Genomic DNA, 27,409 nt, shown 5'->3' with positions numbered 1-27,409 from the left:
TACCGAGCTGTTTTCAAGCACTAATGCAAGCTCCAGTTTGTCGACCCAGCCTGGGAGGCTCAGAGCCATGGACTGTGTAGATGTACCCCAGGGCCCTCTCTCGCCTCATTCTTTTTTCCTTTTTTTTTTTTTAAATAGGAGTTTAGGCACCTAATTTGGACTTTGAAGATCATAATGATTTTGTCAGTGCCTAACTTTTATACACGGTGCTCCAGACCAGAGCCCCCTTCTGCACCCCAAACCCCTCATAGAATCACAAAATCATAGGACCTGAAGGGACCTTGAGAGGTCATCTAGTCTAGTCCCCTGCACTCATGGGAGGACTAAGTATTATCTAGACCATCCCTGGCAGGCATTTGTCTAACCTGTTCTTAAAAATCTCCAGTGAAGGAGATTCCACAACCTCCCTAGGCCATTTATTCCAGTGCTTAACCACCCTGGCAGTTAGGAAGTTTTTCCTAATGTTCAACCTAACCCCCCCTTGCTGCAATTTAAGCCCTTTGCTTCTTGTCCTATCCTCAGAGGTTAATGAGAACAACTTACCTCCCTCCTCCTTGTAACAACCTTTTAGGTACTTGAAAACTGTTATGTCCCCTCTCAGTCTTCTCTTTTCCAGACTAAACAATCTTCCCTCATAATAGGTCATGTTTTCTAGAACTTTAATCATTTTTGTTACTCTTCTCTGGACTTTTTCCAATTTGTCCTCATCTTTCCTGAAATGTGGCACCCAGAACAGGACACAATACTCCAGTTGAGGCCTAATCAGTGTGCAGTAGAGCAGAAGAATTACTTCTCACGATGTTTGGTTTTTTTCCCCAACAGCGTTACACTGTTGACTCATATTTAGCTTGTGATCCACTATGACCCCCGGATCCCTTTCCACAGTACTCCTTCCTAAGCAGTCATTTCCAACCCCAGAGCCTGCAACTCCTCCCACCCTGCTCTCCAACCCCCTCGGCCTCAGCCTGGAGGCGCCTCCTACATCCCAAACCTCTCAGCTCTGGCCCCACCCCAGAGTCCTCCTGCCCCAGCCTGGAGCCCCCTCCTGCACCCTGAATCCCTTGTTTATGGCCCCCCCTGGAGCCTACACCCCCAGCCAGAGCTCTTACGACCTCCTGCACCCCAACCCCCTGATCCAGCCTGGTGAGGGTGGGGGAGAGCAAGCAACGAAGGGAGGGGGGATGGAGTGGTTGGGGGATCCTCGGAGAAGGGGTGGCAGGAGTGAGGCCACAGGGCAGGGGCAGGGAAGGGGGTGGGGTAAGGGGGTAAAGTTTTCTGTGGTTAGAACATTGGCAACCCTAGGTGGGTGGGCTGGGAGACTCCTGCCCCCTCCCATTGCCCAGCTTGGAGCTGCCCCTGGCCAAGCTGCTTCTGGGAGCTTCCTGTCTGCTGTGCAGAGCAGGGGATGGGGGTTGATGTCAGGGGTGTCCCCACCCCCTGCTTGTGTACCCAGTCTTTGCTGAGCTGGGGTGGGCTGGGGGGACAGGCGTCTGTGCTGCTGCCTCAGGGTCAGGAATGGGAGCTGCTGGCCACTGCTGCTGGACTGAACAAGCCTTCAGACCAGTGAGTGCTCTGCTTAAAGAGACAGCGCGCTGTCTCTCACACTGTCCCTCATGCCCTGTCTCTTTCTCCTCCCACAACACACACTTGTATTGTTTGTGTTGTTGTTACTTCTTGGTACTTCCTGTCGAAATGTGCAGTGCACATATATTCTCTGTAATTTTATTCTTTCAAGGTTGGTTAAGGATCACAGAGCAGATATTTCAGTGTTTTGACTGGTCTGTGCATTTCATAATTAAATTTTTCCTAAGCTTAAATTTAATTCTTGTGTAGTGAGTTCTAAATTACCTAACCTGTGCTGGCTGGAGTAATTCTATTACTTTTATTATCAGACTGTGGTTTGTCATTCATTATTTAAGGTGATACAATCACATACTAGTATCCTTCTAGAATGTAAATTTAGCTTGTACTCCCCTTAGCAATGCTAGTTTTTAAAAAAAGAAATTAGCTAAACACATAACTTTAGACACTGCAGATGAAGGTTGCATATTTTCAAGTTGTATTTTTAGTTGTATCTGTAAACTAAGTTAAAATTTGTTCAAAATAAATGCCATTCCAAGTCTGATGCTAATAGCAATGATGGAGTCAAATGTTAGTGAGCCATGTACATGATTGTAATCGGCAAACATAAATGCCAAAATAATTAGAAAAATAAATTCCCCCATTCTTCATAAAAGAGTAAAACCCCTTAATGACATATGTTAAAACTAAGTAAATACGTTTTAGTGAAAAACAATTCACTACAATAGAATAGATAATGGCAGTAATGTAGAGTGTCTGTTAGAAAATGTAAGCAGATTTTCCTGGTTTTTATTTATCTCTACTAAAGATAGTGTACAAAGTATCAAATTTGTGTTTCTGATACTGTGTTAAATCTCAAGAATTGATGCCTCAAATTTGGGGATTGGGAATATCTTGCTGTATTAACTCCTGATTGTTCTACGTTTACATAGAAACTTAAAATGTGGCTTCAATTGGAGTTTCTATATTTTTTTTAAAATCTTTCTTTGTATAGGAATTAGATCCAGTGTTCCTGTCAGCTAATTCCTAAATTATTATGTGCAAAAAATTCTAGAGTTTTCAAGTGCCTAAGCAGCCCCTGGAAACATGGTTAAAGTTGTCTCTCGCCCCCAGAAAACTAAAATGGAGCCCCAGTGGCCAGAGGGCTGCAGAAGGGCCGTGGGCTCTGGCAAGATGCAACCCACTATCCGGGCTGCTAAACCAGTGCCTCATTTCTTCTGGGGCTGAGCTCTGGCACCTCTTTCAATACAAATTAAGCACTGGGGGGAGGCAGTGGGGCCCAGAAGTGATGTGTGTATTGGGGGGGAGAGACCAGGGAGACTATAGGGACCAGGGGTGTTGAAGGAAGTATGAAAATAGAAGTTCACCCAGGGCGCCATTTTCCCAAAGGTCAGTCCTGACAACGTTCAACTGCATTTGTGCATCCAGGCCCTTGTGTTTAATGAAATGATCACTCAACCGTTGCAGATTAGGTAACACAGATACAGAAAACCCATACCAAGTTGAATTCCATGTAGACATGCCCACCTTGTGTAAATACATTGACGATTCTGGCCCCAGTTCAGAAATTAAGTCCCCATCCCTATTCAACAACACACTTAAACAAGTGCTTGACTTCAGGCACATCCTTAATTCCCACTGATTTTAAAATGAGTAAAGGATGCACTTTTCTGTTTCAGTTTGTATATAATTGGTTTTTTTCCCCTGGAAAATATTAGATCAAGAGAATTCAGTGCACCGCCCTCCACCCCAAGAAAAATCAAGAAGATTAGTGACAAGAGGCAGGAAACGATACTAATGGCGGTTGGGTTTGCAGCTGTACGTTTCTTTCAGCCTTCTAAAGAGAGGAAGTTATTTTGTTACAACTTTTCCATTGCCTCCACTGAATGCAGGATCTGGCCCAGGATTCTTCAATAAAGCACAATAAGAATATAAATGAATTGCTAAGTCAAAGTGGAGTAAAAGTGGCGTTATAGTGCTAGGAAAGTGATCTGAAATGTAGTTTGAATGTATATCATTTTGTACGTCCGTGTAATGTTGTATCTCCTTAAAAAGTAAAACAAATTCTCATAGGATTACCAAATCTTTGTATTATTAACCATCTGTGCAAAAAAATCAAGGGCTGTCATTAGTTCAATGTCTTTTGAGCAGTCAAAGTTCACTTACCTGATTTGAGACGTTTTATGATCTTTAGGGTGTGGCCTGGCCTTCCAAAATCCTCATCCGGTTATGGATGGTTTATATTCTAAAGATCATTCCGTTGTATCCATTTGCACAGCTATGTCTAGCTGTAAAATAGCTGCAGGGTTGTATAGTAGCCTTTCCTTACAGGCTTTTTAAGAAATCCTTTTTCCTCCAAACTGATAAATGTGGTTTTCTCTTTCAGCTGAGCGCTGCTGAGTTTGAAACTGCAAGTACTAGAGGAAATGAGGGGTTGTCATCATTTCCACTGTTCTGATATGGGCAGATTAGTCTCCTCTTAAAGAAACAGCCACATTCCTGCTAAAATACAAGTGTCAGATCAGCAGTGAAAATATCCAGGTTCCGCAAATTACCTGAATACAATAATGATTTTGAAGAAACTCTTGTTCTTGTTTTCTTGCAAACTATAGTAAATGTCAGAAATAATAATAATTATTTTACATTTTCTCATCAGAATATAAAATTCTCCTATGGATAATTAGGAATAGTAATAATAATACCTTTGCATGGCTAACCTGGAGTTTAGAGTGAACATCATTTTTTAAATGACAGTGTCATCCTGTGGATAATTAGGAACGAGATAAGCCGTGTCTGGATCCAGAGTCACATTCACTAGGGTGGAGAGAGAGAATCAGAGCGTTAGGGGCAGAGCTCAGGCCTGGGGGAGGCTTGGACCATTTCTCACACTCCCCAGCAGCCCTGTTCTAGCTGGGACAGTCCTGGATCCCAGGGAGCTCCTGGGCACCTAACCGATTCCTCAGTTTCACTCCCAGAAACCAATCAGTAGAGAGAAATGGAGGAAAGAGACTGAATCTGCAGAAGGGGGGTTGAGAGGAGACCAGGAACAGATTTAACCCACCTGGGAATCCCCCTCCCCCCAGTTGGTCCTCCCTGCCTTGTCCTGGGTGAAAAGGAGAAGATGTGGCATTGGCAGGGCCAATCGGGGGGAGGGGGGGGAGCAGGAGGGCCATATGGCTTGGGCCTCAAATGTAGACAATTGTTAATTTTTTGTTCCATTCTATATGCATCCGAAGAAGTGGGCTGTAGTCCACGAAAGCTTATGCTCTAATAAATTTGTTAGTCTCTAAGGTGCCACAAGTCCTCCTGTTAATTTTTTGGAATTTGATAAGTTTTGCAACTTTCTTCAAATTTCAGAGTAGCAGCCGTGTTAGTCTGGATCCGCAAAAAGAACCGTCTAAGGTGCCACAAGTACTCCTGTTCTTTTTTCTTCAAAATTAGTTGTTTTGAAATTCCAAGTAACATTCCACAGGATGCTGATAATCATGCTTTCCATACTCGTCGGCTGACAAAATCTTTTTATTATGGCTAGGGGCCTCAGAAGCTGGAAATGGCCCAGGCCTCTTGGGACGTCTGAGAGGGCTGGGCTTTGGGGAGGAGCCGCTCCAGGCCAAAGGCTAAGGAGGAGGAGGTGGCATTGTGTGAGGTAGCCCCTCCCCAGGCCAGAGAGAGGAGAGGCAGTGGCTGCATTGGAAGGAAAGCTATTCCCCAACTCATGAAGAAAATCAATCCAAAAATCCTCCCCTCTCTGCCCCCCATGCACACACATAATTGAAAAAAAAAATCACAATTGGGTAAAAAAATATATTGAATTTAAGTCAATCACTTATTTTAAAAAAATTCATTTTGAGTTCCTATTTTTTGCCATTTGGTTTCTGAGCCCTGAGTGTCCACTCAGGTCATAATCTTAAACTTTCCCCTGCAACCATAAAAGCTAGACATTTATTTTTACTTTAAATTAAATCAGATTCTCACATAAACTCATAACTAGAGCATTAGGCTGGGCTTACAGAAAATTACCAAATGCTGTGAGACTTAAAATAAAAATCACAAAAAAATTATGAGTGATAACATTGCAGGTGGCCAAAAATGTTTAAACAAAAATGATTTTTTCAATAGAAAATGTCTTTTAGACTTTTTTAAAAAACTGATTTTATCCTATTATTTTAGTGTTTCTAATTTTTCAATGAAATGATGCTAAATGAAAAAAAATATTTCAAATTGATTCAAAATGAGAAACCTTAATCAAATGGAATAAAAACATTTTATTCGCCCATGCCTTATCCTGTCTCAAAGGAGAAAAGGGAGCAAAAATGAAAACTGAAAAAAGAAAAACTAAAATCTATTTTTATTCAATAATACATGATTAAATTTTGAAAAATAAGCAAATTGTTTTAAACAAAACAAAAACATAATTTCGCAACAATACTGCCATTTTAAAATAGCTGTACTCCTATAGGTTTCTTCATGGTATCGCCCCTTAAACGGCTTTTCACACAGGAGGAGATAATCTGTTACACAATGTATAAATTTCCCTTTTTTAGTACGACCTGAAGTCCCTACTCAGTGACACTCTTGAACACAGGATCAACTTTAGGCACATGCTTACTTCCCACCGAGTTCAGAAGGAGAAAAGGAGGCAGTTTTCTGTTTTGATTGATTCTGAGCATAATTTTATTTTTTACAAAAACAAAAGGATTCACCCACCACAGTCAAGAGGCAGAAAACTGCAATGACAGCACAGACCGAAAACAAGACTGATGGCCGCTAGGTTTGGTGCAGTAAATTTTCTGTATTCAAAATATAGGCAGTTATTTGTTTCAAATCTCCCCCAAGAACAGTATTGGGCACATTGTTTTTGAATAAAATTCAGCAAAAGAAAGAAATGATTAATTCAACAAGCTGTAAAAGTCTCATGTTATATTGTTATGAAAACAGTCTGCAATGTATTTGACAATACATCACTTTGAATGTAGATGTACTGTAGAAACAACAAGGAGTCTGCTGGCACCTTAAAGACTAACAGATTTATTTGGGCATAAGCTTTCATGGGTAAAAACCTCACTTCTTCAGATGTACTGTAAAGTTCCCATAAAGAGAGAAACAAATTATCACAAGACTATTTACTCCTTGGGTTTAGAAAAAACTGTCCAAGCATTAAGTATTCTGTATTACACGTTATAAATAGTTTTTCTGAAATATTTAAAATCTGCCGGGTGTGGTCAGACTTCATTCCTCTAGCTGGGACAGTTACACGTTCATTGGCTGTTCCCGTTTTTCACGGTTGCTTATCTAATTCTGGCGATCAAAGAGCTGCAGTTTTGTCTCATGGCTTTTCCGTAGAACGGTGTTAAAAGAAACGTGGTTTTGTTCCGAATTGATAAACCTGCGCTCGGCTCGCAGCGTTCGCCTGGGGAAAGTGAAAGTAACACTGTCAATTGCCTCATTCCAAACCCTGTCACGTGGGGAGGTTCGAGTCTTCTCTTAAAGAAACAGCCCCAGTCCTGCTGCACCGCAAGTGTGCGGGAAACTGGAACTTTTTGTTAACAAAAGGGCCTTTGTTGTTGGTGGTGGGGGTGGGTTTTGGGGGGGGGGGGGTTTGCCATTTAGTTAATTATATTCAGAAAAAGCAGGAAGAAGATAATCATTGAAGTCATTACGGGATGAACAACTGACTCTGAATCCAGTAATGAGCAATTCCTTATTGGCATGGGTGTGCACAGGACAGAGACAGAGCACAGGCTGGAGAGTGACACATCCCAGTAACCCCCAAGGGGCACATCCTAGGGGCACAATATTTCTTGTGAGCGCTGGGGGGACACAAGCAGGTCAGGAAGCAAATTCCAGGACTCTGCCCTTAACAACTGCAGCTGGGACAGTAAAGTGGGACAAATAGAAGAAATGTTTGTAATTTTTTATTTACAGTAAGTAATTAAAGGTGGTAAGTAAATGGAGCAGAGAAGGAACCTTAATAACCACAGCATGGAAAGGAGATTCCCAGCTACTGAGAACAGTTTTCTTAATGGCACAACAACAGTACAGTCGTCCAGGAATTAATATAGGGAATTAATGAGTTACAGTCAGTGATGAGCTGCCAATATCTTAACAACCGGTTCCCTACCGAGTCTTTGGCAGCACTTCGGCGGCATGTCCTTCAGTGCCGAAGACCCGGAGCAAGTGAAGGGCCCGCTGCCGAAGTGCTGCCGAAGACTCGGAACGCCGCTCGGTGAGTACAAGCCCCATGTGTTTTTTTCCGTGTGTTTTTTTAAGTCATCTCTGCTGGGGCCCCATCGAAACTATTTGAATCGGGTCCCGCACTTCCTAAAGCCAACCCTGCACATCAGGGTTGCAAAATTGTATTGGGGGCCGGGTAGGGAAGGCTGTGCCTCCCAAAACAGCCTGTCTCCCCCATAGGACCCCACCCACATCCTGCCACTGACTTCCCCCCTCAGAACCCGCAACCCATCAACCCCCCTGCTCCTTGTCCCCTGACCACCCCCTCCCAAGACCACCCACCCTAACTGCCCCCCAAGACTCCCCCAACCCAACTCACCCCACTCTCTGTCCCCTGATTGCCCCGACCCCCCATCCACCACTACCCCAACAGACCCCTGGAACTCCCACACCTACCCAACCCCCTCCGTTCCCCATCCCCTGACTGCCCCCCCGAACCTCTACTCCCTCCAACCGCTCCCTGCCCCTTATCCAACCCCTCCTCCCAGCCCCAGCCCGGACCCCTTACCATGTTTCTCAGGGCAGCGTGTATGGATGCCACGCGGCCCGCTGGAGCTGGCAGCCCCACTCCCGTACCATGCCGCTCAAAGTGGCAGGAGCTGCAGAGCTGCCCAGAGCGATCCAGAGCGCTGGCACCGGCGGCGTGGCACACTGAGGCTCTGCGAGAGGGGGGAAGACGGGGGAGGGGCCGGGGTAGCCTCCCCAGCCGGGAGCTCAGGTGGGCTGGACAGGACGGTCCCGCGGGCTGGATGTGGCCCGTGGGTCAGTGTAATGACAGACAAACCTCCCTCTCCCAATTGCCCACCCCTTTAACAACCAGTTCTAAACCGGCTTCTAAATTTAACAACCGGTTCGTGCGAACCAGCTCCAGCTCACCACTGGTTACAGTGTCACTTTCAGTAACATGTAATAAATCTCTGTCCCTCTCCTGTTCCCTTTCCTTTCATACTGTCCTTTTCTACTCATTTTTCTAACCCTCACTTCTGATCCCTGTTTATTTTCCTGTGTTTCTCCCACTCGCCTCCCCTCCCTGTCACAGATCATCCCCCATGGCTGCTCCCTTCTTTCCCCTGATTTTATCCCTTCTCCTCTTGCTGCCCCCGGCTGGTTCCCCTGTCAGGGGTATTTTCTTGTCACTCTTCTCATTTCTGTTTTCCACCATTTCTCACAGACTCTCTCTTTATTCTTGTTTTATTTTAATTTACATTTTTATACTTCCTTCTTCTAATTCCCTCTGGTTAAACCCACCCTGTCCCTGCCTCCCCCAGTGCTGCCAACCTCAGGAGTTTTAAAAAAATCACGAGACTGATACAATGATAATTTTTTTAAGGTTATATAATTTTTTTTTTGTCAATCTGCATCCATCTCCCCCTCTCACCCGTGTGTGACAATTACCAGCTGTCCTGTAGTTACAGGGGAAGGTGACTTGGGCCCCTGTGGCAGAAGCTCTGGCTGGGAGACCCCAGTGAGATCTAATTACACAGATCTGTACAAAACGCTCCCTGCTGCTGCTTCTCCCCAACCCCCCAAACCCTGATTGATTCATGCTGTGTCCCTGCCACCCCCACATCTGCCTGTCCCCTGCCCGGCTGTTAGTTCAGCCCCCTGCCCAGCCCCCATATCAGCCCCCCAGGGCCCCTCTACTCCTCCTGCAGCCCCAGGGGTTCTTCCCCCTCCCCCTCCCATCCTTCACATTGCAGGGAAGGGGAGGGTCTTCCACAGGTCATAGAGATGAGGAGCCAGGAGCTGGGTAGACAGGAGTCCTCCAAGGTCATAGAGACTGGGGTGTGTGAGGTTAGAAAGACTGATTTCCGGTTCCCCAGTGGGATATTCCTCCCCCTTCCCCCTCCACACACACACCCGCTCAGGGACACAGTTGGAGCTGGGATCCCAGCCACACCCAGAGCCAGGGCCGGATTCTCTCCCCAGGGACGGAGCCCGGCAGGAAAGTGAAGATCGGGGCCTCATCACCAGCATCGATAAATGTCACCTGCCCCCGGTCACAGTCCAGACAAACCCGGATCTTGCTGGGGACCCGGCTCAGGGGCAGGGGGGTCACCGGGGAGGTGAGAGCCCGGAACTGACCCTCCCATCGCTCCACAGCCCAGATCCCGCCCTCAGGGCTATGATTGATCCGTCCCTTCCTCCCCACAGACTCTCTGGCCACCCCCACAGCCCAGCTTTCCCCATCCCCCACCTTCACCTCCCAGCAATGTCTCCCTGAGGTGAATCCCTCACAGCCCAGCACACAGGCCCAAGAGTCAAATCTCTCAGGGTTGTTGGGCAAATGCTGTTGTGTCTCTTGCCGTCTCACACTTTTCCCATCCTCAGACAGGACGAGTTGGGGATGAGCCGTGTCTGGATCCAGAGTCACATTTGCTGGAGAGAAAGAGAGAATCAGAGCATTAGGGGCAGAGCTCGGCCCTGGGGGAGCCTGGGACCATTTCTCACACTCCCCAGCAGCCCTGTTCTGGCTGGGACAGGCCTGGATCCAGTGCCAGGTTTACAATGGCGCCAGTGACTCCATGGAGCCAGGCCCATGCTCAGAAGGGGCCCCGGTCTGCTCCACTTGCACTGCACCCCAAGACCCTGCTGGCTTCACCAGCCCACCACTTGTTCCTCTCTTCCTGCCCACCAGCTGGCTGAGGGCACCTCTCAGCCCCCTGGCCCCACCCCAGTGCACCTCCGGCTCTGGGCAGTCTCTGCTTCCTACCACCTGTGGGGCCCCACCTGTCTCCCCGGAGCTGAGCCACCTGGGACTGGTGCACAAGTCTGGCCAATCTCAGCCAGGTGTGTGTGTGTGGGGGGAACAGTGTGGGGGGCTTGGCTGGGCCACTACAGGCAAGTGCATCGTGAGGGACCCCGGCCGGGGCAGGTCCTGACCTGGCTGATCGCACCACTCCTGAGGGACCAGAGCGATTCCCGGCCATGGGACCAGCCCCGGCTGCGCTGCCGGCTCAGCCCGGCAGACACAGTCGACTCCCAGCAAGGCCTGTGAGTGTGGCCAGGAGGCGGGGCTTAGGGGAGTGGGTCTGTGGGGCGTATGGGTGGGCACTGGTCTGTGAAGGGGCGGGGAGGATCTGTATGTGTTTGGGCACCAGGGGGTGGGGGTTCTCTGGCGGGTGCTGGGTAGTTGTGGTGGGGCTGTGAGCAGGGGTGGTGTTGTGCAGGGTGCTGTGCATTTGTGGGTAGGTCTGGGGGGGTGCTGGGCATAGTGGGTCCGGGGGGGGGGGGGGCTCTGGCCATAGGGATTTGGGAGGTATTGGGGGGGGGCTGTGTGGTGTGGTGTAGGCCTGCCCCCAAGGGGAAGGGGCATGTGACAGCACAGGGCCAGGCAGGCGACTGTGCGTCTGGTAACTGCCGGTTTGTAAATAGTGCCCTCACATTGGGCAGAGCAGGGCCGTCCCTGCCATGCCATGCCTCATTGCCTCTGGCTGGCCCCTCGCTCTGGGACCAACCCCCTCACGCCATGCTCCATTGCCTCCATGGGGGCCCACAAATATATTTGGCTCCAGGCCCACAAAAGGTTAATCCGGCCCTGCCTGGATCCCAGGGAGCTGCCTCTGTCCTGGGCACCTGAGACTGAGCAGGGATGTCACTGCAGTTCTTCAGTCTATGTAATGGGACCCACTTCATTAGTTTTTCATTTGCTTGCTGTGGCTTCAGCTCCCTGGTCCCTCTGCTGGGGCTGCTCCATTCCCAGCATCAGAGACACAGCCAGGAAGGTTTTGGTGAGGAGGGAGCAGAGGAGGCAGGTACCAGCTTTGAACCCCAGAGGGAAGCTCCCTCCCCTAAATGCAGCCTCCACTCCCCGGCCAGGGTAGGAAGAGCCAGTTAAGAAAAGAGAGAAGGAAATGTCATTCAGTGCGGTAGCCTCCATTCCCAGGCCAGGGATCAGAGAAGAAGGTGCAGCATTGGGGAAGAGCTGTTTAAGAGCAGAGAGTAGGAGGTGCCATTGGGTGGGGTAGCCCCATCCCCAGCCAGGAGAGAAGGGAGGAGCTGACAGCCTCACAGGGAGAGCGTCTCCCTAATCCAGGAAGCAGGGAGCAGCTCCAATGGGCAGGGCCGGCTCTAGGATTTTTGCCGCCCCAAGCAGAAACAATTTTGGCCGCCCCCCCGCCCCATTTTTTCTTACCCCACTCCCAGCCCCGCCTCAGCTCCACCCCTTCCCCAAATCCCCAGCCCTGCCTCCTCCCCGCAGGCTCTCAAGCCTAGGAAGGAGGGGAAGAAGCGGCGCGCGAGCCGCGGCCACTCAGAGTCTCCCCCTCCCTCCCAGGTTTGAGAGCCTGGGAGGGAGGGGGAGCAGCGGCGCGTGAATCAGCCATGCCGCCCCTAAAAATGTGCCGCCCCAAGCACCAGCTTGTTTTGCTGGTGCCTAGAGCCGGCCCTGCCAATGGGGGAGCCCAGCCCTGCCCAAAGGAAAGGCAGGATGTTGGAGAAGCCCAATGGGGGAGACCCCCTGCGCCCTGGTAAAGCAGAGCGATGTGTCAGGCCTCCGGGCAGAGAGCTTTGTTCACAGGCTGCTCACGGAGAGTTTTTCTGTTCAGCAGCGTGGGCATGAACCAAGCACTAAGGTTGGTGTTAGGAGTGTTTGTGTGAGTTCAGCATGGGAGCTCCTCACTGTTCAGTGTGGTGTTTTTAGGGCCATGTGTGTCATGGTCGATGTCGGTTTGGTTGGTAACTTTAGCTACAATCTCATGAAGATGTTTTCTGATAATTTAAAGACCATCTCCAGCTGCAATCTCACCCTGTCTGAATGTTCCTAGGGATCCTCCTGTTTTTGTCTCTAGTGCAGACGGCAGAGTGTCTGGAGGGGGGAAGGAGAAAGGAGACAAGATTTCAGGCTTTCATATTTATAACAGCATCCCCACTCTCAACTCCTAGAACTGACATTTAATTATGACAGAGAAACACACCGAGAAGCACTCAGGTATTTAATATAAAAAGGTCTGAAACCTCAATCAGGCATCTCTCAGCAATGGAGCCAAAATCGTTGCAGCCTCATAACTATCCCAGGACAGATGCTCTGTAAGTGAGATTTATTTTTCCCCTCTTCATCCCCTCCCACCCTTCAGACTCCAGTTGGTTTGTCTCATTCACTTACTGCCTTTTGTCGTAACCTAGACCCAGAGCCTGCAAAGACTCTTTACCCACTTTGGTCCCTTTGACACTAACGGGATGTTGAGAGTTTGTGAAATCCTGGCTCTAATTGTGAGCTGTTGGGTTTGTTTACTCTGCGTCTCTACAGAGAGCAGCACGACGGGGCCTTGTCCACCACAGGCAGAAGCAGGAATAATAATAAAATCACTTTCTCAGTGTGGAAATTGAGGCAGGGGGAAGGTTGGCTCCATGGGCCAGATTCACCCCGGTACTGGCGAAAGGAGAGAGGGGAGGGGCCATTTGTGACTCTGCTGTTCAGTGGCTGCAGCGGCCGGTGCAGACCTTGGCACAGGCTGAGGAAGTTCTGAAGCAGCCAGAGTTACATCCCTATGACAATGGGCCCCGTGTGTCTTGCCCAGTGTGCAGAGTGTCAGAGGCCCAGCTTTACACTGCCCACGTCCCTCTGTCCCTCCCCCACCCCCTCCCTCTTCCACCCGCCCTCACCACCCCAACCCCATTCCCAGCCCTCTCAGGAACACGCCTTGTGCCTGCAGCTGCTGTGGAGGAGGCACAAGAGGCTCCTGGGCTGGAGGGATCCCTCACCGTGGGGGAGGGGCTTTCTCCTTTCCTGCAGCCCATGTGCCCAGACTAGCTGCATACGGGACCAGAGCCCAGTGATGGGCTGGGTCCAGCTTTAAGAAATGGCCTTTAATTCTGGGACTAGATTTTGGGTGCCAAGCTTTAGGCACCTGGGGCCTGTTTCTCAGGGGGGTTGGGCACCTGCAGCTCCCACTGACTCCACCTGCAGCTGTGGAGGCTACATGGCTCCAGAGCACCTGCCCTGCAGCTCCCTAGTTGGGAGAGAGAAACCCAGGTACCCCAAATTAGGCCATTTTGGGGAATTTGGGACTGAACGTTGTGACTTTTTGTAAATCATGAATTCACGTGAGACGTCCTGATGCCTGGGCCCCTGCTCCATTTGTCTGCTTTTCACTAGTTATTATACTAAGTATTGAGAATTGGTACAAGGATCATTTCTTAAACATAAGTTTGGACAGACCGAGATTGTGTGTTTGTACTGACTGACTTGGCTTTGCCCTGGTGAGCAGTTTGCTGGACATAAGGGAAATGTTGCCTTAAGTGACCTTGATATTAAGTGATGTGTCCATAAGTTCCTGTGTGGGACAAAGATGTTTTCACCACACAATGTGCTTAAAGACAACAGACACCCAAAATGTACAGCACAGGAGCAGTTAGCAAAGTCCAAAACCCCAATGCAGAGAACAGGGTCACAGTGACCTATACATAATCCGTGGCAATAAACCAATCAGAAAAGAGAATAACAACATGAAAATAGCTTGTATAGCAAAAGCCCTGCCAATTAAAAAGTTCGTACATGTTTATTGTATGAGTTATATAAGATACTTAATATTTGTAACAGTCAAAGATGATTGAAAAAAACTAAAATATATAATTTGGATCTGTAAAGAGGAATCTGAACGTCACAGGAAATTCCCTGTGACCCACCTGTGGCCCAGGAGTAGGCAACTGGCCAGTAATTCTATAAGGTATGTCTGTAATTTCTTACTTTAATAGTAATTGCAATGGCAAGGCAGGCTTGTGGTACAAATAAAGATTTGGATTAATCAACTGGAGTGTCTTGCACCCCAAGTATGTGATATTCTCACCCAACTATTAAATAGATCCATCATCTAATTATCAGCCAATTTGGCCAGACCCATTCTATTCCCACAGTGTCACCGGCTCATCCCAATTTCCCCTCCTAAATCCCTTCTAAGTACCTTTGAACTTCTTCAGAGTCTCCATTAGAGCAAAAGTTTTCTGGGAGAAATCACTGAGTCTTAATTCTAGCTTAGGACAAAACCCCTGTGGCTGCTGGAACTTCCCCTTCACAGACCTAGAGAGAAACAATTCCACATGGTTATATTTCATTTATTGACTCATTATACATTCTGGGTAGTGAATCACTGTTCTCATGGGTCTTTAGAATTAGAATTCCTCTTCTCCCAACCTCAGAGCAAGGCCATGGCAGTGAAGCCTTCCCCCGCACCCCTCCCCTCCCAAAGAAGGTCCATTATTACTCTTCAGCTCTGGCCTGGAGAAACCAGCTATGGGGAGAAAGGGGGAATTGAGTCTCTATGGCCAATTCACTCCTTGGCCTCCATGCTCTGAGGGACAGGAGGCTCCCAGGTGAAGTGCTGTAGAAATCTGTCCATTAGGAACTAGACTGAGACACCAACTTCCCCCTCCCCAGCTCATTCCACACAGGTCTCCAAACAGTCCTCAGGTGGGGAAGACTCTTGATCATTGCTGCTCTGGGCTTAGTGGTAACCATGGCCCCAGCAGTGACAGGCCCATATTCCATCCCCACAATCCTGAGGCAGCCAGTTCCCCAGGGACGTGACATCGCTAGGGTATATTTGAGGGCAGTCCTTCCCACTGAATGGATAATTCCAGAGTCTTCTATAAAAGGGTGAGAACCTCAAGATGAATTTGATCAGAGAGATTTGTATCCAAAATATGACCTTCCCCACACATTTGGCTGTAGAAACCTGCGGAGAGGCAGTGGTAACATCATCTCCAAGCTCTTCCCCAGCATTGCGAAGGGTGAGGGGGGGAGTGAGAGAGCCACGTACCTGCTCAAGGTGCTTCTGACATCCTAGAGGAGAGAAATAGAGAGAGGGAATTTCTGTCCCACCTGACACACTTAGAATTCCAAAAGAAGAGATTTAGCAACTATGGGGGAAAGAGGCTGTGCTCTGGCCCCAGAGCCATGCATTTGCTGAGGTAATGATGCTTTTCCATCTTTTACATCACAGTGTCTGTAATGTTTTAAAAATAATAGTGATTCACATCTCTGCAATACACATCGAGTTACACGGTGATCTCTGACTGCTGGACTCCCGTGCCCATGTTTTAGGAGCAGTCTTGTCCCTGTGTTGGGATCTGGAGTATTTCTAACTCAGTCTCACCTGCAACAATTCACTCACTGGCTTCTGACACTTCCCCTCCAGCTCACTGATCAGCTCACTGAGACGGGAAATTTCCGCAGATACTTTACTGACACTTTCATTCTGTATCTTCACTATCTTCTTGTCCAGCTTCTCCAGCTGAGCCAGCAGGAGTCGCTCTTGTTCCTCCAGGAACTGCCGCAGTTGCTGAAATTCAGACACAATCTTCTGCCTCTCGGTTTGTGTATTTCTCTGTAAAGGAAAATAGGGAAAGGGCTGGTCAGGGACATGGATGGAGCCGGGGGTCCTTTCATAGAGTGCTGAGTGTGTAGGAGGGAGAATTTTTTTCCAAATTCTAAGTCATCTGACTCTGAACAGTATCCCGTGGTTTCTAGAGAGAGGATTTTCTCACACCTTTTCATTTGGCCCCAGAATCTCATAACGGGACGTTCCCATGTCTGACATGGTCTGGACAGCGCGTTATTGATGGCCTTGGAGATGGAGATCCAAAGCAGCGGGAGGTGAAAATAATAAAATACTAAGGACTGTAAAACAACACATCTGGACAACACCCTCAGGCATAAAAGGTGAATGACAGAAATGGAGAGATTGTCAGAGCACAACGGGACTGTAAGCCAGAAATGAGCAAAGGGATAATTGTTCAGTCATGAAACCAAGTCTTCACAGCCAGGGACACATGTCTCTATTTAAACTGGAACTCAAAATAGTAAACAAAGATTGCACAAGAGGATTCCTCAAGATATAACTGAACATCCCCCAAACTCTGAGCTAACAGACGATGAAAACTGTGAAACTGAAACAACAAGGTGTCTGGTGGCACCTTAAAGACTAACAGATTTATTTGGGCATAAGCTTTCGTGGGTAAAAACCTCACTTCTTCAGATGTGAAACTGAGGTATGAATGTGTAACAGCGGGGGCTTGTTTTAGTGCACTGGATTTTCTAAGTCAAAATTCTGTTATTTCATTAATGTAAATTGTTTCCTATGAAAAGAGTGTAATTAAGCTAACAGTAGTTAATATACAATAGATAAGAATAATAGTTACAGTAGTTTACGGCAGTGGGTTTCAATCTGTGGTCCGTACAGACAATAGATTTCCAAAGAGGTCTCTGCACCCCCAATTCAAAATTATCAAATGCAAAAAGGTTGAAACCCACTGGTTTATGGTATAGGCCTAAGTAGTAGTTCCTGCTAAAACAACTAATTTTGATTTACTTTGTGATTATTCCCCACTTAACGGATTTCTGCTTTACCTGCCCCAACTGATTGAGATAAAACATAATTGGGCCTCTAGATTGCCCTGGCCTCTCATTATTGCTCTGATTCACAATGCACCTCCATCCAGCTTGCAGGTTATAAATGCAGATTAATAATGACGGGCACCTACCAGATATTCCTGGCTTCTCTTCTCTCTGCTCACTTTACATCCCAGGAGCTTTTCTCTCTCTTCCCTCAGCATCTTCAAATGGGCCTGAACCTTTTCCTGAAGAAACACAAACTGATTTGAGTGGTGTTGTTGTTATTGTTAGGAGTGAGAATGTGGGTGGGAGCTTTTCCAACACAAACAAACACTCTACTGATGAGTGGAGAACCCAGTAGGTTTACGATATCAGAGATACCAAGGAAGTGAAGTCATATTAATGGACGCTGGGAGTGTTTCATTTTCAGACTCCTTGAAATTGTTTGACCTTTTTCCCCCCATTGATTTATACCAACATGACACTGGCGTCACATCCTTGGAGTTTTCTTTCACTTTGAGAAATATTCTGGTTTTGAGGAGGCTTAACAAACAAAGTGATACAAATCCCAGAAACCTCCAGGGCTTGAAATATGGTCTGGGATTCTTAAAAGAACCTGATTCCCACTGAATTTCAGCCCTGAACCCCTGGGGACTGGACTGGGTGGATAGAATTGGTTTGGGCACTAGGGCAAACCACATTAGATGTGTTCATTGTTGTCAAGAACAGTTGGGGTTTGCCCTAGTTCTGTCCTGGACTCTTACAGAGGCAGGGCTGCCTGGGTACCTGTTCCCCAGCTCCCAGCTCAGCTCCCAGAAGCAGTGAGTTCTAGAGATTTCAAAATGCCGCAGTGTGGGAGAGCAGTGCAAGGATTAATGGAACCACTTCGGCTGGTTCTTCAGCCTGACCCTGGTCACCACCGCCCAGGGTGGTTTTGTAGTTTTGCTACAACCCAGTCTAATCCCCATCATAAGTGCCGACTTCTAATGGTGCCGGTGGGTGCTGGATCCCCCTCTGCCCCCTGCCCCACCCCCTCCCACCACCATTCCAACCCCTTCCCCAAAATTCCTGCCCCAACTCCAGCCCCTCTCTGCCCCTATTCAACTCCTTCCCCAAATCCCCGTCCCGGCCCCGCCTCTTCCCCGCCTCCTCTCCTGAGTGTGCTACATTCCCGCTCCTCCCTCCAGGAGGTTGCTACAGCTGTTTGGTGGTGGCCAGGTGGTAGGCGCTGGGAGGTAGGTGGAGGAGCGGGGACGCGGCGTGCTCAGGGGAAGAGGAGGAGGCGGGGGGCAGGGTGGGGAGCTTGGCTGCCAGTGGGTACAGAGCACCCACTAATTTTTCCCTTTGGGTGCTCCAGCCCCGGAGCACCCATGGAGTCGGCGCCTATGATCCCCACGGTATTTGGCATGGAACTTGCGCTGTCTAGAGCCCTTTTGTGTGAGGACTGAAGGTGCTTGGAGTCCACACGGTGTTTAGGACAGTGATCTCTAGTGCAGGCCGGGAGCATCAGAGTTTGACCCCTCGTGGAGCAGCACTGGAGTTCATAATCCCGGTGGAAAACATCATCTCCCTGCAGGGCCTGCCACCTTTATCAAGGCATCTTTCCCTCCTAATGGCCTTTCTTAATTATTGCTCAGTCAGGAGATGGTTATATCTGATTACTCCCAGTTTTGGGTGATGCAGGTTTGGCAGAAAATATTCCCACTCTCCAGAGTGACAGGTTCTCTGACATACTCCAGACAGATGGGACAAGTAGGTTCATGCTGGAATTTTTCCACAGGTTCCCGCTGTGGAGAGCTGGACTCAGCCCTGTGGGACGGGAGCTACCACTCCTGTCTCCGCAGGGCTGCCCCTCCGCACCAAGCCCACAACCCTTCTACAACTTCCCATGACTCACTGGTGGGTCACAAGCCACCATTTGGGAAACAACACCCAAGGAGGTCTCAACTCCCTAACCCTGATTCTGAAGTCCTTGCCAAGTCCACAGGAGGGAGGGGAGACTGGGCCGTGGATTCCCCCCTTGTGCCTGCTACCACTCCATCACCTAAAACATTCCCCATAGAAAAGTGCAGGCACCTAAGTCTGCACCATGGAAAACGGAGAGCTTTGAAATATGGATGACCTATCATGATTGCCAGTGTGTGCAAACACAACCCTCTTTAATTGTCCCCCACTCCCAGCCCCAGTTCTTTCTTTATCCACATGCTACATATCGTCTTCATTAGACTGTGACTGTCAGCTCTTTGCCTGACTTGTCTGTACAGTGCCTGGCACAACGGGCCCCTAATCTCTCACTGGGGCTTGGAGATGCCACTGCAGTAGAAATCAGTACATTCTATTGGTTATGAATTCTTATTGTTATTAATGTCAACATGGAAACCTTTATGGTCACAAGGTTCCCACACTGAAATCGACGGCGAAAATTTCCAAAGTGAAAATTGCAAGATGGGGACTGTCTCCCTGTGTCCTCAGGAGACGTGGAAGAGGCACAATGCTGGTCACAGGGGGGCTCACCCTATAAAGAGAGAGGGGTCTCAGCCCCACCTGTGATAAACCAGTTCTCCTCCCCAGGTGGGGAAAAAGAAGGAGCAGTGACTGGGGGAGAAGAGGGTGTCATGTAATCCAACCAGGCCTGGGGTAGGTAAAAAAGAGGCCTATGGAGGGCCAGAGGGAGGAGGCCATGGATCTTCTTCAGGGTGATAAGGCCGAACTTCAGACTAGAAGACCTGGGAATCACTGCTGGGAGAGCAGGGATGTTACTGGCCACAGAAAAGCCATTGTGGATTCTGTCTGTGAACCTCAGAGGGAAAATGAGGTAGGACTACCCCAGGCCACGAGGGGACACTCTGGAAGCAATGACCCTGCTACAGTGCCCCATTGCTCTGCTGCCCCCTCCCACCCAGTCCCTGCTTCCTGCAATCCCAACTCTGATTCTATCAGACGGACTCTGCTAGGGTTTGCAGGTCGGGAGCTCCACTCCTGTGCCCCACCCCACCTGCAGTCTCATGAGGGAGGGTCCTTTCCTGTCTGCATGAGGAGTTCTGCAGGAAAAGGGTGAAGGGGATGTGTGCAGTGATGAGCTGCCAAAATCTTAACAACCTCCTCACCCACCCCCTGGGACTCCTGCCCCATTCACCCCCCCCCATGTTCCTTGACACCCCCTCCGGGACCCCTACCCCATCCACCCCCCTTCCCTGTCCCCTGACTGCCCCCTGCCACCCCATCCAACCCCTGCACCTTCCTGACTGCGCCCCCAGGACCCTTGCCCCCATTCAATTGCCCTGTTCCCTGCCCTCTGACTGCCCTGACCCCTATCCACCCCCCTGAACTCCCCTGCCCTCTATCGAACACCCCCTCCCTGCTCCCTTACCGCAGTGCCTGGAGGTGGCTGGCGGTGCTACAGCCGGGCTGGGTGGCTGGAGCCGGGCTGGACCGGGCCGGGCAGCGCCTGGAGCCAGGCCACGCTTGCTTCTCAGCCCTCCCAGGCTTCCCACATGAACAGCTGATTCACGGGAAGCAGGGGAGGGGGGAAGAGAAGCTGGGCGGAGTGTTCAGGGAAGGAGGCGTAGGCAGAGTAGAGGTGAGCTGGGGCCGGGGAGCTGCCCGAGCTTTACTGCTTGTTAAATTTAAAAGCCCTTTTAGAACCGGTTGTCCCGCAGGACAACCAGTTCTAAAAGGGCTTCTAAATTTAACAACCGGATCCCGCGAACCGGTGCAAACCGGCTCCAGCTCACCATTGGATGTGTGCCAAGAGAACAGCCCCAAGGAGAGGAGGAGGAGCACGGACACGGTGTTTATAGCTTTGGGAGGTGGTGGAAGTGGGGAAGGGCAGACAGAGAATGGGGGGGGGTCCTTCAGTGCTCAGGTGGGGAGCAGGAGGGGTGGAGTGCGGGTTCGTCACTCCCCCTCACTCCAATGTGTGAGACTTGGGACGTTTATGGAGGGCCTCACTTCACCTGCATGAGCCTTTGGAGGATTCCCAGTTGCTGGGAAACCTACCTAGTCCTGAAACCCCACGTTCCTCTCCAATGAAGCTCACTGAGTGGCTGTCTGGGGCTAAAGGAAACTCTAATGCGGGGGCGGGGGGGGGGGGGGAAGGTGAGTTCCCCAAGGGTCTGGTTATAAAAATAACAGTTGGTGATTTCCTACCTTGAATTCTTCAGCATCTTCCTCTGCAGGAATGACGGTGTGATCTCTGTGCTGCTTGGATCTGTCACACACCAGGCAGATGGGGATTTCGTCCTCTTTGCAGAACAGTTTTAGAGGCTCCTTGTGTTTCTCACACAGTCTCTCTGGTTCTGGTTCCCTCCCTGTCTGCAACCTGAGTTCTCTGGCTGCTTCCACAACATTCCTGAGCTGCCTGTTCAGCCTGAGGTTCCTTTGGGGAAAGATCTCTCTGCACTGAGGGCAGGAGACAGCCGTAGCGAATCCTCCCCAGCACTGGGTGATGCAGGCTCGGCAGAAATTGTGATCACAGTCTAGAGACACCGGATCTTTAAAATAGTCCAGACAGATGGAACAGGTCAGTTCATCCTGGAGTGTTTTTGCTGGATTTGCAGCAGCCATGGCCTCTAGTGCAGGAAAGAGACAAGAGAGGAGTTTCATTTCACTTCCTTCTCCTCAGAAATGGGCTGATTGAACTTTGTACCATTAGGCTTTTCCTTTCCGGGTGTGGTCCATGTGATTTGTTTTCTGTGCACTGTAAAGAGCCTTTGAATGAAGTGTGATGAGTCCAAATTGACACCAACTCCTCCGAAACATCTGCAAGGCTCCAAACTTTGGACTAGCCACTTCGGTCAAAAAACGGGTAACGAGCGACTGGGGGTTTCACTGCCTGAAAGTGAAAGGGTCTGATGGGGCAGCCTGGCAAGGAGGGTGAGAATCACAGCTGCTGACTCCTACTGCCTGTTCCTACCTGGCCTTTAGGCTCCTTAAGACCCATGTCTCTCTGGTGCTTGTGTAACCCACTGGTGGGTGTGTGTGGAGCTGTGACAGTTATAAAGGGTTGAATATTTAGCATAAGCTGGGGCAGCCTGTGCTTTTAGCTCTAGGGGTCCCTGGTTCAGTGCTGGCCAAGAGAGCAGCTGTCACACCGGTTCTTAGCCTGGCGGCTACTGCTTCTGTCTCCCCAGCTCTCGGGGACTAGGGTGACCAGACAGCAAATGTGAAAAATCGGGACAGGGTGTGTATGTGTGTGTGTGGGGGGGTAATAGGAACCTATAGAAGAAAAAGATTCAAAAATCGGGACTGTCCCTATAAAATCGGGACATCTGGTCACCCTAACGGGGACTCCTGGCTCTCTGCAGATGGCAGTGGGTATGGGGGGAGCTGGCGCTGGGGCTCCTACGCTGTACAGGGGATGGGCTAACCAGAGATCTCCTGTCTCCAAGGCTCTCAGGCCCCTTGTCCAGCCTGGCTGCAGGAGGGGATCTGGGGACAGACAGAGGGGTCCTGGGAGAGTCTGGGGAGCAGCCACCTGGGACCAGAAATGGAAATCCAGCTGTGGTGAGAAGGGAACGCTTACAGGGATGTGGCTGGTTACAGGGGCTGTCATGCAGTTGGATACAATTTTGCAGCTATTTAATGCAGTACACTGGGGAATTCCTACATTCTTGCCACTGGATGGTGTGAGCTGAAATTATTTTCTTTTAGGGGAAGGCTGGCACTGCTCCTTGTTTTGCTGGAGAATGCCTGGCTGGAGATCTGTAGCCATCAGTCACACACCTTCATTCTGCTGTTTCCTGTGGCTGGGCACCGCAGCCAGGACTCTACTGCGGCAGAGTGGATCTGAGATCAGAATCAATAGGGAATCTGGAAGTGGTCTTCTGGAACCAGAACAGGAGCTGCAACTGCGATGGGAAAGGTGTGCTGGGCGGAGATGCTGCTGGGAAAGCAGCTGGTTACTTCATAAGCAATTGGATCCAATATTGTTAAAGATCCTGACGCCTATTGTGATGAGTGTGACAATGCGGTTCTGGCGGAACCCAACTGAGAGTGCCATCTCAGGACAAATTGCTCAAATAGGGCAGTTACAGCCCAAGGCTGGGGTTTTTTCCACCTCTAAGGCAAACCAAACCAGCCAGACTAAGAGGACTTCAGTCTCACCCCACTGGCTAACTGCAAGTCTCACAAGCAATCTCCTTAGACACTCCAGTTTCCCAGTATTACCACCAGTACCACTCGTTATGGGGACAAATGGTTATGAAAACCAATACCCCAGTAAAAGAAAAAGGTTCTCCTGATCCCAAAGGACCAAGCCCCAGACCCAGGTCAATATACAAATCAGATCTTACCCACAAATCACGCTGTTGCCAATCCTTTAGAATCTAAAATCTAAAGGTTTATTCATAAAAGGAAAAAGATAGAGATGAGAGTTAGAATTGGTTAAATGGAATCAATTACATACAGTAATGGCAAAGTTCTTGGTTCAGGCTTGCAGCAGCGATGGAATAAACTGCAGGTTCAAATCAAGTCTCTGGAATACATCCCCCGCTGGGATGGGTCCTCAGTCCTTTGTTCAAAGCTTCAGCTTGTAGCAAAGTTCCTCCAGAGGTAAGAAGCAGGATTGAAGACCAGATGGAGATCAGGCATCAGCCTTATATAGTCTTTTCCAGGTGTAAGAACACCTCTTTGTTCTTAAATTACAGCAACATGGAGTCTGGAGTCACATGGGCCAGTCCCTGCATACTTTGCTGAGGTACAAGGCGTATCTGCCTTTTCTCAATGGGTCCATTGTATAGCTGATGGTCCTTAATGGGCCATCAAGCAGGCTAGGCAGAGCTAATCTCAGCTTGTCTGGGATGTCACCCAGAAACATAGCATAAGTTTGCCATACAGACAGTATAGAGCCAATATTCATAACTTCGACTACAAAACTGATACACACATATAGACAGCATAATCATAACCAGTAAACCATAACCTTGTCCTAGACACCCCATTTGACCCCCTTTATACAAGATTTGGGTGCCACTACAGGACTTTGGTTGCAACAATGATCTATATGGTCCCAGTTTATGTCAATAACGTCACAATGAGATACATTGTTACCCTGGTGTAAGGCAAACTGGTTACATGGTTGTAAACTTGCTTCTAACCAGCCTTGCTGCTTCTGGGCAGCCAGATGCTGTCAGCTCTCATGGATGGACTCAGGCAGAGGATCTCACTAATGCTGAGGTTTGTACTGGTGAACATATTGCCTGAGCATTGCAGTCATCAGTCAGACACACGTGACATGCAGTTATTTCTGGCCAATAGAAGTGGTCTCCAGGAGCTGTGAGGGGGAGGCTGGAGAGATGGATCCCTCAGCCCATGTCATTTGCAGCTGACTGTGCCAATGAGAATCCCCAGACTGCTTAGCGCATGCTCTCCAATAACAATGCCCAGAGGCGATGTCTTTCTAATTTCCTTGGGGGTGCTTGACCCCCCACTCCACCCCTTCCCCACCTCTTCCCGCCCCACTGAAGTGCAGAAAACCTCTGCCTGGCGGCCCCTGACTCTACAGGCACCCGAACTCACTCAACACCGACATTTCTATGATAAAATTTCCCAGGGTTCCTAAATTTCTCTGTTCCTGAGTTTGAGTGCTGCTGCCTCACCCTAAGCGTCCACACACTTACCTCATGTGTAAATCCCAGAAGGATCCTCAAACCAGAAGGCCAGCAGTGGAAAGCTTATCTCGTTGGTGGGGCCCAATCCTGTAGGAGTGCGCTGAGCACCCCTTCTGGATGGGGTCCCCGACAAAATCCAGGGGAGGTGCTGGCAGAGGCTCCTTTATGACTTTGAGCCCAGTGGTTAGGACACTCGCATGGCGCATGGGAGACTCAGGTTCTACTCCCTGATCTGCCTGATCGGGAGGAAGGGTTTGAACAGCGGTCTCCACTACTCAGGTGACTGCCCTAACCACAGGGGTCTGGGATAGTCTGATGTGAGGAGCCCACAATCTCTTCTGATCAAGCTGCTCCACTCTGGCTAAATAATTAAACAGTCCCTGGGTCAGAGCGAGAGGGTCACAATGACTCTATTGCCTGGGCACAGGGAGGTAGAAGATGGAGGATGCAGGACCCTGCTCCAATGGCTATTTAATTATAGCCCCTTTCCTGCAGGAGGGAGCGTTTCATTGCAAACCAACAGCTTCAACCTTTGACCTTTCTTTGGGTTGTGACCTACGCTCAGTCGAGAGAGTCCCCTGTAGATCAGTGATTCTCAAACTTTTGTACTGGTGACCCCCTTCAGATAGCCTCTGAGTGCGACCCCCCCCCCTTATAAATTAAAAACTCTTTTTAATATACTTAACACCATTATAAATGCTGGAGGCGAAGCGGGATTTGGGGTGCAGGCTGACAGCTCGTGACCCCCCATGTAATAACCTCTTGACCTCCTGAGGGGTCCCGACCCCCAGTTTGAGAACCCCTGCTGTAGATGCTGTTTCTGGAGCACTCCCAGCCCCCAACACCAGGGAGAGCATAAGCATAAGACCAGGCACAGGGTCACCATCCGATCAGTGCCTAGAACTGTCACTGGGGTAGGTCACTTGTGGGAGGGCAGGGAGCAGCACACCGTCTCCTGCTGGGACGAGACTCAAGGGGAGATTGTCACCTTGACTTATAACTGCACCGTGATGGCAGAATTTGTCAGAAAACAGAATTTTCTTGTGTGAAATTTGGACCTTTCACAATTACTTCCCTCTCCGGATCAGACTGAAATGTGAAGGTACTGAAAATGTTCCCGGAACAAACTAGTCTGAAATATTTTCCTGCAGAAATGTGAAAACAGAATATGTGGATGGACATTATAGACTGAAATTGAAATGATTCCGTTGTTTGAAATTACATTTTCAGCCTTCTGATCAGAATCTAGAGTAATGTCATGAAATCAACATTTCCAGGGAAGCCTTGATTTTCCTGATGCCACACTTTCAGGTGAGAGACATTTTTGTGTGAAAAATGTCAACTCCAATTATGGAGCACGTTAGCTACAGAGGAATAGCAACGTCTAATAGAGATTGTTCAGATTTTTAAGAAAACATTTTCAATTGTTCAGTAAGCAAATATAATTTCCTCCATTTGCTTTTCTCCTGTTTAGTTTCCATTAAGCCAGAACATAAATTACTTTGCACAGAAGAAACAATAAATATTGTAACCTCTCACAGGGGGAAATCTAACTCACTGTTACTCTCCTGTTGTTACGCAGAGATCTGAACATTGATAACATCCCTGTGCATATTTATTGGTGAGTAACAATGGCACCTACCAGCAGTTCCTGGATTAAACACCATATTCTCATCTCCCTCCTTTTTCAAACTCTCCAAATTGGATCCTAAGAAGAGAAAAGCTGTTTTTGTTTTTTTCTGTAATTTGGGGGTTTTACATCAGGAACAAAATTTATCAAGAGACAGTAGGCACTAGAGAGTCTCTGGAACAGCACTGCAATTCACAAAGCTGAGTTAAGTCCCTAGACCCCCCGATACAATACCCCTCTGGTCAGCATCTCCCATCAATTAGGTTAGGAAGCTGCCTATCAAGTACGCTGGTTTTTGTGGATCCCATTCTAAGACACTTACATCTCCCCATAACTCAGGCTTTGTTGCTCACAGTGTCATTCCAGTACATTTCTAGGCAGCTAAAATTTAGATGCAGTGACATTCAGCATTGCAATATATACTCCTGGGGGAATTTTGCGCTACTGCGCAAACACAGAATTCATGTCTGGCTGCAGAAATTTTTCCCCACAGAAATTGAAATGATTGAAATGAAAATACATTCTGCCAGAGAACTGATGTAGTTCCACCTTTCACCCACCAGAGACCACTGTGGTGCCAGAATATCCAGCAACGCGGAGCCAGGCTAGGACAGACTGGGGCACATGGTGCTGCTGGAGGGTCACAGACTGGGGTTCAGAAGGTCTAGTTGCGGGGGGGGGGACGACTACCATGTTTGCCAGCTGCCTGTTGGGCCTGAGGTTTCTCTGTTGCACAGTTTCTCTGCACCGAGGGCAGGAGGCGGCTGTATCGGATCCCTCCCAGCACTGGCTGATGCAGGCTTGGCAGAAATTGTTCCCACACTCCAGAGTGACAGGTTCTGTGAAATACTCCAGACAGATGTGACATGTAGCTTCCTCCTGGAGACTTTCCAGTTGGTTCTCTGCAGCCATGGTTCCCTCTGGGCAGTAGAACAGGGACAGTTTAACTTTCCTGAGATCAAGAATGTAGGGGCAGGCCTGTGTTGGGGATGATGTACCAGCACTGATGGTGAAAATCCAAAT

The 27,409-nt window shown here is 49.0% G+C and overlaps 3 protein-coding genes across 11 annotated transcripts in view; all 3 read right to left on the bottom strand.

Moving 5' to 3' along the window:
• The window catches only part of LOC112061420 (tripartite motif-containing protein 10-like), a 28,470-nt gene extending 23,721 nt beyond the window's left edge, over positions 1 to 4,749 (bottom strand). Inside the window, exons 1-2 of one of the 2 annotated variants that reach the window (XM_065564658.1) lie at positions 4,284 to 4,749; positions 3,748 to 4,083 (exon numbers count right to left, since the gene is read on the bottom strand). The gene's annotated coding sequence lies outside the window, so the exon portion shown is untranslated. The remainder of the gene's footprint in view (positions 1 to 3,747; positions 4,084 to 4,283) is intronic. The other variant, XM_065564657.1, reaches the window with a different exon arrangement.
• LOC103305721 (butyrophilin subfamily 1 member A1-like) overlaps positions 1 to 27,409 on the bottom strand; it is a 281,081-nt gene that overhangs the window by 101,012 nt on the left and 152,660 nt on the right. The gene's annotated exons all lie outside the window — the stretch shown is intronic.
• On the bottom strand, positions 4,904 to 22,079 carry LOC101946468 (zinc finger protein RFP-like). Its single transcript, XM_065564585.1, has 8 exons — positions 21,296 to 22,079; positions 17,296 to 17,391; positions 15,909 to 16,139; positions 15,573 to 15,595; positions 14,718 to 14,833; positions 12,563 to 12,622; positions 8,324 to 10,194; positions 4,904 to 6,991 (listed from the first exon to the last, which is right to left on the bottom strand). Exons 1-7 carry the CDS (start codon positions 21,749 to 21,751, stop codon positions 9,680 to 9,682), a joined length of 1,497 nt encoding a protein of 498 aa, XP_065420657.1. The 5' UTR covers positions 21,752 to 22,079; the 3' UTR covers positions 4,904 to 6,991; positions 8,324 to 9,679.

Source organism: Chrysemys picta, chromosome 12, assembly GCF_011386835.1.
Source record: "Chrysemys picta bellii isolate R12L10 chromosome 12, ASM1138683v2, whole genome shotgun sequence".
NCBI lineage: Eukaryota > Metazoa > Chordata > Testudines > Emydidae > Chrysemys > Chrysemys picta.
Note: the sequence above shows the minus strand (reverse complement) of the source record. Positions and strands in the feature narration are given on the sequence as shown.

What these genes read in the sequence shown, in the direction of transcription:
- LOC101946468 (XM_065564585.1), bottom strand. Translation starts at nt 21,751, where the DNA reads ATGAAACTCCTCTCTTGTCTCTTTCCTGCACTAGAGGCCATGGCTGCT. An exon ending in CAGTGAGTGAATTGTTGCAG is followed by an intron (nt 15,596 to 15,908) that starts GTGAGACTGAGT and finishes TCTCTCCTCTAG; the next exon opens with GATGTCAGAAGCACCTTGAG. An exon ending in CCTAGGAACATTCAGACAGG is followed by an intron (nt 10,195 to 12,562) that starts GTGAGATTGCAG and finishes CTTTCTCTCCAG; the next exon opens with CAAATGTGACTCTGGATCCA.